This window comes from Crocodylus siamensis, chromosome 3 (genome assembly GCF_052110815.1).
Source record: "Crocodylus siamensis isolate JL-2025a chromosome 3, ASM5211081v1, whole genome shotgun sequence".
NCBI classification, from domain to species: domain Eukaryota; kingdom Metazoa; phylum Chordata; order Crocodylia; family Crocodylidae; genus Crocodylus; species Crocodylus siamensis.
In genome coordinates, this window is record NC_143397.1 from 89,893,930 (window position 1) to 89,904,990 (window position 11,061).

Consider the following 11,061-nt stretch of genomic DNA (forward strand, 5'->3'; position numbering starts at 1 on the left):
GCTGAACCTCACATTGTTCAAAGCAAAACTCATGACACTTGCCAGCAGCAGCAGCCTCCTGTCATCCGGCACGTAGATCCAAGGGTCTGCATCCCCGGGAGGAGTCTGGCACAGTCCCGCGGCCATCCTGGGGGTGTGGGCCCCTGGATCTGTGTGCTGGATGAGAAGAGGCTGACACTCTCACCTGGGACCAAAGCTGGGCACAGCACCAAGGTGATGGCCCCAGGCAACAGTGGCAGCCTCCTGTCATCCAACCTGCAGATCCTGTGGTTCGCACCCCAAGGAGGAGTTGGGCACAGCCTCACAGTCTTCCTGAGGGTGTGGGCCCTCAGGAAGCTGCCACTGGTGCCTGAGACTGGCACTAGGCGCAGCCTATGCCCAGCACCAGCAAGAATGCTGCTGCCGCTGGCCCTGGGAAGCAACAGCAGCCTCCTGTCATCCAGTGCACAGATTCAGAGGTCTTCACCCCTGGGAGGAGTCGGGCACAGCCCCACAGTCCTCCCAGGGCTGCGGGCTGCTGGATCTGTGCACTGGATGACAGGAGGCTGCCTCTGATGCCTGTGCCCAGTGCCAATCATAGGTGGCAGCAGCAGTCTCTTTGGATCTGTCACACAGATCCGGGAGCGCACAGCTCTGCAATCCTCCCAGGAGCCTGCCACTGCTGCCTGGGGACAGTGGCAGCAGCAATTTCCCCAGCGCCAGTCCAAGCTGGCAGTGGCAGCTTCCTGTCATCCAGCATGCAGATCCAGGAGCCAGCACTCCCGCAGGGCTGCAGGCCTATGCCAGACTCCTCCCAGGGGTGCAGGCCCCCGGATCTGCATACCAGATGACAGGAGGCTGCCGCTGTCAGCTGGGACCGGCACTGTGCACAGCCCATGCCAAGCATTGGGAAGACTGCTGCTGCCACTAGCCCCAGCCAGGAGAAACAGCCTGCTGTCATTCCGCATGCAGATCCCAGGGCCCACACCCCCTTGGAGGGCTGCAGGGCTGTGCCAGTCTCCTCCCAGGTGGCGCGGGCCCCTGGATCTGTGCACAGGATGATGGCATGCTGCTGCTGCCAGTTGGAACCAATGCTGAAGCCAAGTAAGCCCAGTTTTGAAACTCAAAATGTTTAAAAACTTTCAAAATGTTTCAAGTGCCCTAATTTCATTTTGAAGCTGTGTCGAAGTCTTTTGTTTCATTTGGATTTCACTGTTTCAAGCTTGAAATGCATCAAAACAGCTTCAAAATGAAACAACCGATGAAATTTCTCGCAGCCCTGTTGAAAACCACTGGCTTAGTCCATTTGGACAATGGAGCTGCACTGGATCAAGACCAGCAGCTCAGGATCAGTGTTCCTGTTTCCAGTACTTGGGGAAGACCACGTGTGATTCCCTGTTTTGTTTCTTGTGTTGTATGCTGATAATACACAAGTCCCTTCTACTCACAGGCCTTTGAGCACTCAGAACTGCTGGACAGAGCTCTGCGGTGTGCACTGGAGAGTCAGTCTTTGGACTGTGTGCACGGCTACCTGTGGTAACTACGGCTTCCAGTCAAGGCGTGTGGAATGTGTGCATGTCCGCACCAACAAACCTGTGCAAGAGCTCTACTGTTCTTGGAGACCAAGGCCTTCCAACTGGCAACGCTGTAACATCACCCCCTGTGAAAATAGTATGTTCCTGCAGGAAAAAATCTTCGCTGCAGAACCTGGGACCCAGAGTACAGTGGGGTTCTTGGGCAAATATTTATTTAACAAGCTGAGCAATACAGCCTGCAAAATCCAACATTTCTACAAGAATAGCTCACAAATTGGTTGTTGTTGTTAGGGGTGGGAACCAGTGGAATATCCCATTGCTAATAAGGAAAAGGGTTGTCTTGAGTTTCTGTTACTGGCATGGAGAAAAAGAAAAGTTAGAAATAGATTGTTTGCCTGAAGGAGAGTAGCTGGCTAGTGCTGGAAATTCCCGGAGTAGAAGTGGCTTTGAGGTGACAAGCATTTAATTGGGCCTGCAAAAAAGCATACAAGTTATAAATACTGAAAAAGGTCTAAGTAATCTGGAACAGATGTGCCTCTCCCAAAGTTAAGCTTTATATGTTAAGTTTCCATCTGGGTACAGCAGGCAGCAAAAATGCAGATCACTTACCCTTTGCCAGTTATAGTTCCCAATTATTGAGCTTAAAGACCCATTCCTAGAGAATGCTATGTAGTCAGAGATTCCAGTGCTGTGCAGAACACCACTCTGCAGCATCACTGTAGGGAAAACAGCACCTACACCAGGTGTTCTCCTTCCTCTAAATGCAAATACAGTGACTTGGCAGACATTCCCCTCCCCTTCAATCCTCCCCAAATGAGTTGTCTTAATCAAAGAGAATAGGGCAGAGACACAGCTAGAGCTTGAAGGTGATGAGATCCTCGCCCTCGCCCTCACCCTTTGGGCCAAATAAAAAGGTCAGTGGCATAAATAGGCCCTCAAATAGATCTGGCTAAACAAAGCCTGGGCTGGGATTATAAAGTTGGCTTTGAGTAAGAGATTGGACTATGCAACCTCACTTCCAGCCCTCATTTTCTATGATTCTGTGATCCATGAAATCCCCACTGCTAGCCAGGAGAGGGTCCTTTGGCAAAGGCACTATGGAAAACAGCTGCAAATCTGCCCACTGATGCCCTCAGAAGCCCTAGTGAACCATGTGGGGCTTGGTGGGTGCCACAGCACAGATAATTTTGTGGAGATTTCACACCAGGGCAATACCTGGAGGCTGATGTAAATTAAACAGGCTTCCACAGCTGTTGCAGTTATACCAGGGAACTCCCAATGCCCAGGATTTAAGAAAGAAGAAAAGGTATCTTAGAGCCAGTTTAATCCTTCTATCCAAGGCTACACGTTCAGCTCTAGAACTAGACTAATGTTCATGAAGGTGCTTAAGGAGGGAAAATCTTATACCTGTTTTACTTACACCTTTATCTCTCATGTAGCAACTGACTTCCTATATCTAAGATAGGGAAAAGCCCCAACCAGTGCAGTGAGAGCTACACTGAAATCTGTGTTCCACAAACCTAATGTTTACCTCTGTTTAGCCTCTTCTCTGATTTCATGTTCTAGAAACAACAGCTGAATGTTAAGTTCTTTGTTGAGCCCACCTGAATTCCCACTTTCAAGGTTCAGTCTGAAGTCCAGTGTCTCAGGGTGCATCTACATGTGCACATGTAGACGGAGATGATTTTTACTGTGCATTAGATTAGTCTAATATGCAGTAAAGCATCACTGGCTACACATGCGCATCAATTACTGGGCATTAAATTAGCCTAATTCACTATTTGCTAGTGCCAGTACTAGAAAAATGGAGCATTAACTAATACACTAAAGCACCTGTATAGACCCTGACCAGGAGCAATTTGCTCCCAGCCATCCCAGGCAGCAGGGGGCCACTGCTGCCTGGCTAAGCCCCAATTTCCCCAGAGCCGGGAGAAACCCGGGGAGGCAGTCAAGAAGGCCAACCGTACCCTGTCATGCATCCACAGATGCATCTCGAGCAGGTCCAGGGAGGTGATCCTCCCCCTCTATGCGGCACTGGTCAGGCCACAGCTGGAGTACTGCGTCCAGTTCTGGGCGCCACACTTCAAGAGGGACGTGGACGATATGGAAAGAGTCCAGAGGAGGGCCACTCGTATGATCAGGGGTCAGCAGGGCAGGCCTTATGAGGAGAGGCTACGGGACCTGAACCTGTTTAGCCTCCACAAGAGAAGGTTAAGGGGGGACCTTGTGGCCTGCTACAAACTGGTCAGGGGGGATCAGCAGGTATTGGGGGAGTCCCTGTTCCCCCGTGTGCTGCCAGGAGTGACCAGGAATAACGGTCACAAGCTGGCGGAGGGTAGGTTTAGATTAGATATTAGGAGGCGCTACTTCACAGTCAGGGCGGCTAGGGCCTGGAACCGCCTTCCAGGGGAAGTGGTGCAGGATCCTAGCCTGGGGATTTTTAAAAGGAAGTTAGATGAGCACCTTGCCGGGGTCATCTGACCCCGGTGCTCTTTCCTGCCAAGGCAGGGGGTCGGACCAGATGATCTACCTAGGTCCCTTCCGACTCTAGCTACTATGAAACTATGAAACTATGAAACCCTCAGGGCAATCCCAATTGCCACACGGCTGGGAGGCATCTGTCCCCAGAGCCGGGACAGCTCTCCCCACCCTGCAGAGAATGGGACCAGTCCCATCTCCATGCAGCTGGGAGACATCTACCTCCAGAGATTGGGACCCGCTCCCATGCCCCCTACCAGCCCAGGGCTGGCACGCATGGGATCCTGGAGCTCCCCTTGGCTTCTGCAGGGGACAGAAAGGGCAGGAGCAGCCCTAGACTGAATTGCTCTCATTGGGAACAGTTTTGCTCCCAATGGGCACATGCTCAGGTGAGTGCCTGGGCACAGTTTAATGCACCTGAATTTTCTGTGCAGAAAAATCAGGCACATTAATTGCATATGTAGATGTGCCCTCAGTGGGGTACATGTCCCCCTTTTCCAAACAAGACACTCTCGAAGAATCACAGTTTCTCTGAGCCTGGTAATGATTCCTTCATTGTTTCACCACATTTTTCTTTATTTTTCCCTTTTGATTAGTGGAATGCAGAGACACCACCAGGTACTGTGAGAAGGTGAAGCAACTCAAACTCTGTCAACTCACCCAGTTCAAATCTCGCTGCTGTGGGACTTGTGGAAAAGCATGAAGAATGGAGCAGCCAAAATGGAGGAACAGAGCATCAGCCTTTGCTTCACTACAGCAAGGACTCTTACAAAGAAAATACATCGGACAGAATTCGGTTTTTATTTTATTTATTTATTCTCCCCCTTTTTAAAAAAAAGTTTTACTGGATCATTGTTGTAAAGGACTTGACAAGTCTTCCCTTCTACTAAGCTGGAAGACAGAATGCAGCAAAACGGTCTTGCTGGGACTGAAAAGAAGGAGATGATTTGAACCATATTACAAGCAAGACAGTGCCAAGAAGAACTGAGTTGTATAGGAATCCGCATGCAGGTCTTGAAATACACATCAACAGAGAGATGGGGAAGTACCACACAACAAACATCCCATTAGCGTCAGATCAGACTACCAGACTGTGAATCAAACAGCTTGACATGCCCTGGGCTGCTGAAAACCTGATATGAGCACTAGACATTCAGTAGGCAGGTATTTAATTTGAAGGGTTTGTGGACATAAAGTTATAGTTTTGCTATTTAAGAGTGTCTGTTGTCTCCAAGACTGGGTTCCTGTTCCCTTTCCTTTCTCTCACTCCTATAAGTAGAATCTAGGCCCAGATCCTCAAATGGTTACTGTCCAAATGCTTTTGATGGTCTGGGCCTTGGTATCTGTACAGGAGGCTGAACTGTGGTAAGGCATGAATTAATTTTAAAAGCATCTGAATAAGTGCATAGTTTTCTCCTCAGCAGGAGGAGACAAAAGGAAAGATGAAGTACAGGATTATACAGAAGAGGAAAGAGAGAGACAGAATGATATACTATTGACAAACTACATTGTGAACCTGCTGATATTGCTCTATCATTGTGGAGCACTGGTAAGAGGTGTATGTTCGTAGCAACGAGAGCTACTTACCACTTTGAATCTAAACATGATTTAAGACGTATGCTGAGTACAAAGGAGCCCAAGTTCCCAGAGTTCAGGGGCTTTCAGATCTAGGACCTGTTATGGACTTACGGCTAATTTTTAGTTTGTAAAAATGGTCTTTATGTCCTGCCACTGAGGAATTGCAAGGCCTTAAATGCCTATATACCAATGCTCGCAGTATGGGGAATAAACAGGAGGAACTTGCCCTCAGAATAGCTCGTTCAAGCCCAGCTGTCATAGGGCTAACAGAAACGTGGTGAGATTCATCCCATGACTGGGAAGTTAGCATTAGGGGCTATAGGCTTTACAGGCAGGACAGAGAAAGAAAGGAAAGGTGAGGGTGTGGCACTCTATGTCAAGGAGCACTACACATCCTCTGCCAGCAGAATGGGGTCAGAGGAAGGGCAGGCTGAAGTGCTCTGGGTTAAGATTCAAGGGGACCGTGGTGAGAGCAATTTGACGATGGGGGTCTACTACAGACCCCCCAACCAAGGGGAGGAGCTGGACCGGGAATTTTTGGGCCAACCTGCAGAGGCACTTAAAGCAAGGGATGTAGTTGTCATGGGTGATTTTAATTACCCGGACATCTGCTGGGAGGAACAGCCAGCCACATTGGACCGTTCCAGGAGGTTCCTAGCTGAAATACAGGACCTCCACTTAATCCAGGAGGTGCACAGTCCCACCAGAGGAAACGCCCTGTTGGACTTGGTCCTGGCCACAGGCGATGACCTGGTAAGGGGCCTCCAGGTTCTTGACCACCTGGGTGATAGCAATCATCGCTTGCTGGAATTCACCATCCAGCACAGGGTGTCAAGGGCCTGCAGCAAGACGGTAGTCCTAGACTTTAGGAGGGCCAACTTCAAAAAGTGAGGAGTCTAGTGGGTGAGGCTCTGGGGTCCTTGAGGGCAGGGGAACTTGTGTCCAGGACGAGTAGTCGTTCCTTAAGGAAACGATACTCAGGGCCCAAGGTGAGTCCATCCCAACAAGATGCAAGGGGGGCAAGAGTGCCCGAAAGCCCCCCTGGCTCACCAAGGGCATCCGGGAATGCCTGCTTGCCAAAAAGGCAGCATACACCCAGTGGAAAGGGGGTGCTATCTCCAAAGAGGAGTATACCTCCTCTGCTCAGGCCTGTAGGGGGCTGTCAGGAAAGCTAAGGCGGACATAGAGCTAGGACTAGCGTCCAAGATCAAGGCTAATAAAAAGTCCTTTTTCAAATACATAGGGAGGATGAAGAAGGCACCGGGTAATGTGGGGCCCCTGTAAAGTACTCTGGGCAATCTGGTGGTTGCGCCAGAGACGAAAGCGGAACTCTTTAACCAATTCTTCATGTCCGTTTTCTTGTGCGGGGACCGGGACTTCCCTGCTGTGATGCCAGATGGACTCGAGGGGAACGCCTCCAGACCTCAGGTTGGGGAGGACCAGGTTAGAGAGCTTCTGGAGGGGCTGGATGTGTTCAAGTCAGTGGGTCCAGATGCTCTCCACACCAGGGTGTTGAGGGAGCTAGCTGGGGTTATTGCAGGGCCCTTGGCACGGTTTTATGAGTGCTCGTGGTGCTCGGGCCAGGTGCTGGATGACTGGAAGATAGCTAACGTGGTCCCCATCTTCAAAAAAGGGAAGAGAGAGGACCCGGGCAACTATAGGCCTGTCAGTTTTACCTCTATCCTTGGGAAACTCTTTGAGAAGATCCTCAAGGAGCACATCTGTGATGGGCCGGCTTCAGAGGTGATGCTCAAGGGCAACCAGCATGTTTTCATTAGGGGCAGGTCATGTCAGACCAACCTGACTGCCTTTTATGATCAGGTCACAAAGGCAAGGGATACAGGTGTTGCCATGGATGTAGTCTTTCTAGACTTCAGCAAGGCCTTTGACACCATCTCCCACCCCATCCTCATTAAAAAACTAGGCGACTGTGGCATTGAGACCTACACAGTCAGTTGGATTGCAGATTGGCTCAAGGGTCGTACTCAGAGGGTGATGGTGGATGGGTCATATTCGACCTGGGGGGAAGTGGGCAGCGGAGTCCCCCAGGGCTCGGTCCTGGGGCCTGCGCTGTTCAATTTCTTCATCAGCGATTTGGACGATGGGGTGAATTATAACCTGTTTAAATTCGCTGATGATACCAAAATGTGGGGTGAGGTGAGGACGCTAGTAGGGAGGGAAAGACTGCAACAAGACCTGGATAGGTTACAGGGGTGGGCTGACATAAACAGGATGCGCTTCAATACTGACAAGTGCAGGGTGCTGCATTTAGGCAGTAGAAACCAGCAGCACACTTATAGAATGGGAAACTCCCTTCTTGAGAGCACAGAGGCAGAAAGGGATCTTGAAGTCATTACTGACTCCAAGATGAACATGGGCCGACAATGCGAGGTCACGGTTGGCAGGGCTAACTGGACCTTGTCGTGCATCCACAGGTGCATCTCAAGTAGAGCCAGGGAGGCGATCCTCCCCCTCTATGCGACACTGGTCAGGCCACAGCTGGAGTACTGGGTCCAGTTCTGTGTGCCCCATTTCAGGAGGGATGTGGACAACATTGAAAGGGTCCAGAGGAGGGCCACCCGCATGATCCGGGGACTACAAGGAAGACTGTACATTGAAAGACTGCAGGACCTCAACTTGTTCAGCCTTCACAAGAGAAGGCTGAGGGGGGAGACCTGGTGACTGTCTATAAACTCACTAGAGGGGACCAGAAGAGTTTAGGGGAGACGCTGTTTCCCCTAGCGCCCCCTGGCATGACAAAGAACAATAGACACAAATTATTAGAGAGTAGATTTAGATTAGACATCTGCAAGAACTACTTCACAGTTAGGGCGGCTAGGAGCTGGAACCAACTTCCTAGGGAAGTGGTGCTGGCTCCTACCCTGGGGATCTTTAAGAAGAGGCTTGATGCCTACCTGGCTGGACTCATTTGAGTCCAGTCTTTTCTCCCGCCCAGGTGGGGGGTCGGACTTGAAGATCTACAAGGTCCCTTCCGACCCTACTTCTATGATTCTATGATTCTGTGAATGTTTCTCTCCTAATTGCCAAGTCCTCCAGTGATGATAATCACAGCAGCTCAGTTCTCATGAAAAATGGTTGTTCCTGTTGTTTCTGTACTGTGTGTCTGGCAGTAAACATGCTCTCTACGATGGGTCTCCAAGAAAAATGGTTGTTCCTTTTGGTTATTCCCGTTACGTAGGTATGCAGAATGTAGTGTCATCAGCATTGGTTTCACAGTAGCAGTACCAATTCTTAAAAGACACCAAAACAAGAATCCTGATTGCTAGAAAACAGCACAGTTTTATGTCCACCAATAGAATTCTGCAGATGTGAGCTGAGAGGCAAAGCTCAGATTTCACATCTGTAATGTGACTTTGCTTGCTCATTATGGGTCTCTCTCTCTCTTTCTCTCTTCTGCTGGCAGTAAAGATCAATAGGTTGATTCTGGTAAGTGCTTCATTAAGCTAAGTCCTGGGTGCTCTCAAGTCAGGTCAGTGGAAATCTAGATTGCTTAGTACCTTGCATGCATGAAAAATTAAAAACAGACTCAAGCTGGAAAATTGGGATCTCAGCTTCCCCAGACTTTAAGGGTGAGATGTCCAGGTCAGACCATCTCTGCATTAAAGGTTTGGCTGTGGCTCTTATGTTGCCCCAGCAGGGCTCACGTCTTGTGGTGAAGTAATAAAACACTCTGAAAGTATTGATATGTTGCATCTTCCATTACATATAGATTTTTCAACAAGCCTGGAAGTTCTTTTGTGAGGTCAATGTCATTAAATCAGCTGCAGTTTGGTCATTCCAAAGTGTGTTTGGCAGTAAACATGCTCTCTACAATGGGTCTCCAAGAAAACTTATTACTAAGAATCAGTGTAACTTTTATTTAAAAAGAAGAAAAGAGAATGTGTTTCTGTGTATGTAAATGTATATCTTTTGTGTATATTTATTAGGATTTCTTGTATAAAAAGTGCAATATTAATAATTGTACATTATGTTGTCCAGATAAAACAATTTGGGGGCTTTTTTATCTCCCTGCAGTTTTGTTTCTGTAAAATCAGTGGTAATAATGTCTTTTTCCTATTTTTAATAGTATTCACATTTAAGTTGGGATACATTTCACAGTGTACAGAGTGCTTTTGTAAACTATGACATTTGTGGGGAGGGTTTTTTATAATATGCAACATGGCCTTTATGCATGGAATGAAGGACAGATTCCTTAATAATAATGTGATGGTTGTTTTTACTAAAATAACTAATGAAGGGCAGTGAGGCAAGGTATTTATTTACATTACTTTACTAGCAAGACCTATTCAGAGGATCATCTGTTGGATAACTAACTGTGCTTAAGATAAAGATTCAGAAATGAGGTCTTGAGAGGCCTTTCTGTTACCTTCGCACAGTATGAATGTAATTCTAAATGTTTGTCCTATGAATTGTGACATAGCATCATCACAATAAGATTATAAGGGTTGTTAAATACTATAAAAAGAAGGCAGTCCCTCCGCCAAAAAGCTTGTATTTATATAATTTTGTACAGATAATGCAGCCTATTTATTTAATGTTTGTTGTCTGGCGACTTCTTTATTATGGTAGCGTTGGGGTGATGTCCCAGGAAAAATAGGAGAGGCAAGGACTTTTGTGGACCAGTATCTTTTGGATTGACTGCACAGTTGAGAGGAATGTAAATAAGCTTTTGAGTACCAAGTACCCAGACTTGGTTCTCTCAAGATGTCACCCACAAAAATCCTTGCCCCTCACATTGTTCTTTATCATTAACAACAGGAGAACCAGGGATACTGGAGTTTAGAAGGGCCTCTGGCATCATTCTCTATTTCTACAGTTACTCACTTGGCAAAGCTGATCTTCTGAGCTGCCTTCGCTAATGGAGCTTGCAAGTACCTTGAACCATCATCATGTTCACTCTTCGAGGACATGTGGCTCCTTCTACTTGCTCAGACACACAAATACTGAAAAGCAGTGAGCTTAGTTCTCTTCATCCTAGAGCAAGGGGTGTGCCAGTGACTCCTTAGTTATAGAGATTTGCAGATACCACTACCATGTGGGGAAGGTATGGGTCATAATGCTGCAACCACTAAAATAAATCCCAAAGCAGCAGAAGTGGCAGACAGAGGTCGTAGAGCTGTCCAGGACCAGATTGATAGAAGGATTCTGTCAGTCTCCAGCAGCCATCCAAACTGTCCTGAGCCATGAAATCTGGTATAAACACTGGTACAAATCCAGCACACTATCCACAGTGCCTCAATTTGTGTGCAACTGTTAGTTTCCTCTTCACACATTCAGAGAACTAAAAGGGATGTATTCATGGAATCAAAAGGTTTCTTTGTGCAAGCAAGCATATTTATCCTTAGGGAAGGCCATGTGCGTGCCAACTCTCAAGTTTTGCTTGTATTTCCTGTAGCCCTTTTCCAGCAAACAATGTTGCAGCTATTCTCAATTGAGAGGTGGGTTGGGAAGAGGGGTTCACTCTTTCACT

General features: G+C 48.0%; 1 protein-coding gene across 4 annotated transcripts in view; it reads left to right on the plus strand.

Annotated features, from left to right (window-relative positions):
* The window catches only part of ADAMTSL1 (ADAMTS like 1), an 872,699-nt gene extending 862,573 nt beyond the window's left edge, over positions 1–10,126 (plus strand). For 3 of the 4 annotated variants that reach the window (XM_090038771.1, XM_090038773.1, XM_090038774.1), the window contains 2 exons: positions 1,430–1,650; positions 4,589–10,126. In XM_090038771.1, coding sequence (XP_089894897.1) covers positions 1,430–1,650; positions 4,589–4,695 — 328 coding nt within the window. In that variant the 3' untranslated portion in view covers positions 4,696–10,126. The remainder of the gene's footprint in view (positions 1–1,429; positions 1,651–4,588) is intronic. The other variant, XM_090038775.1, reaches the window with a different exon arrangement.
* The last annotated feature ends 935 nt before the right edge of the window (positions 10,127–11,061 follow it).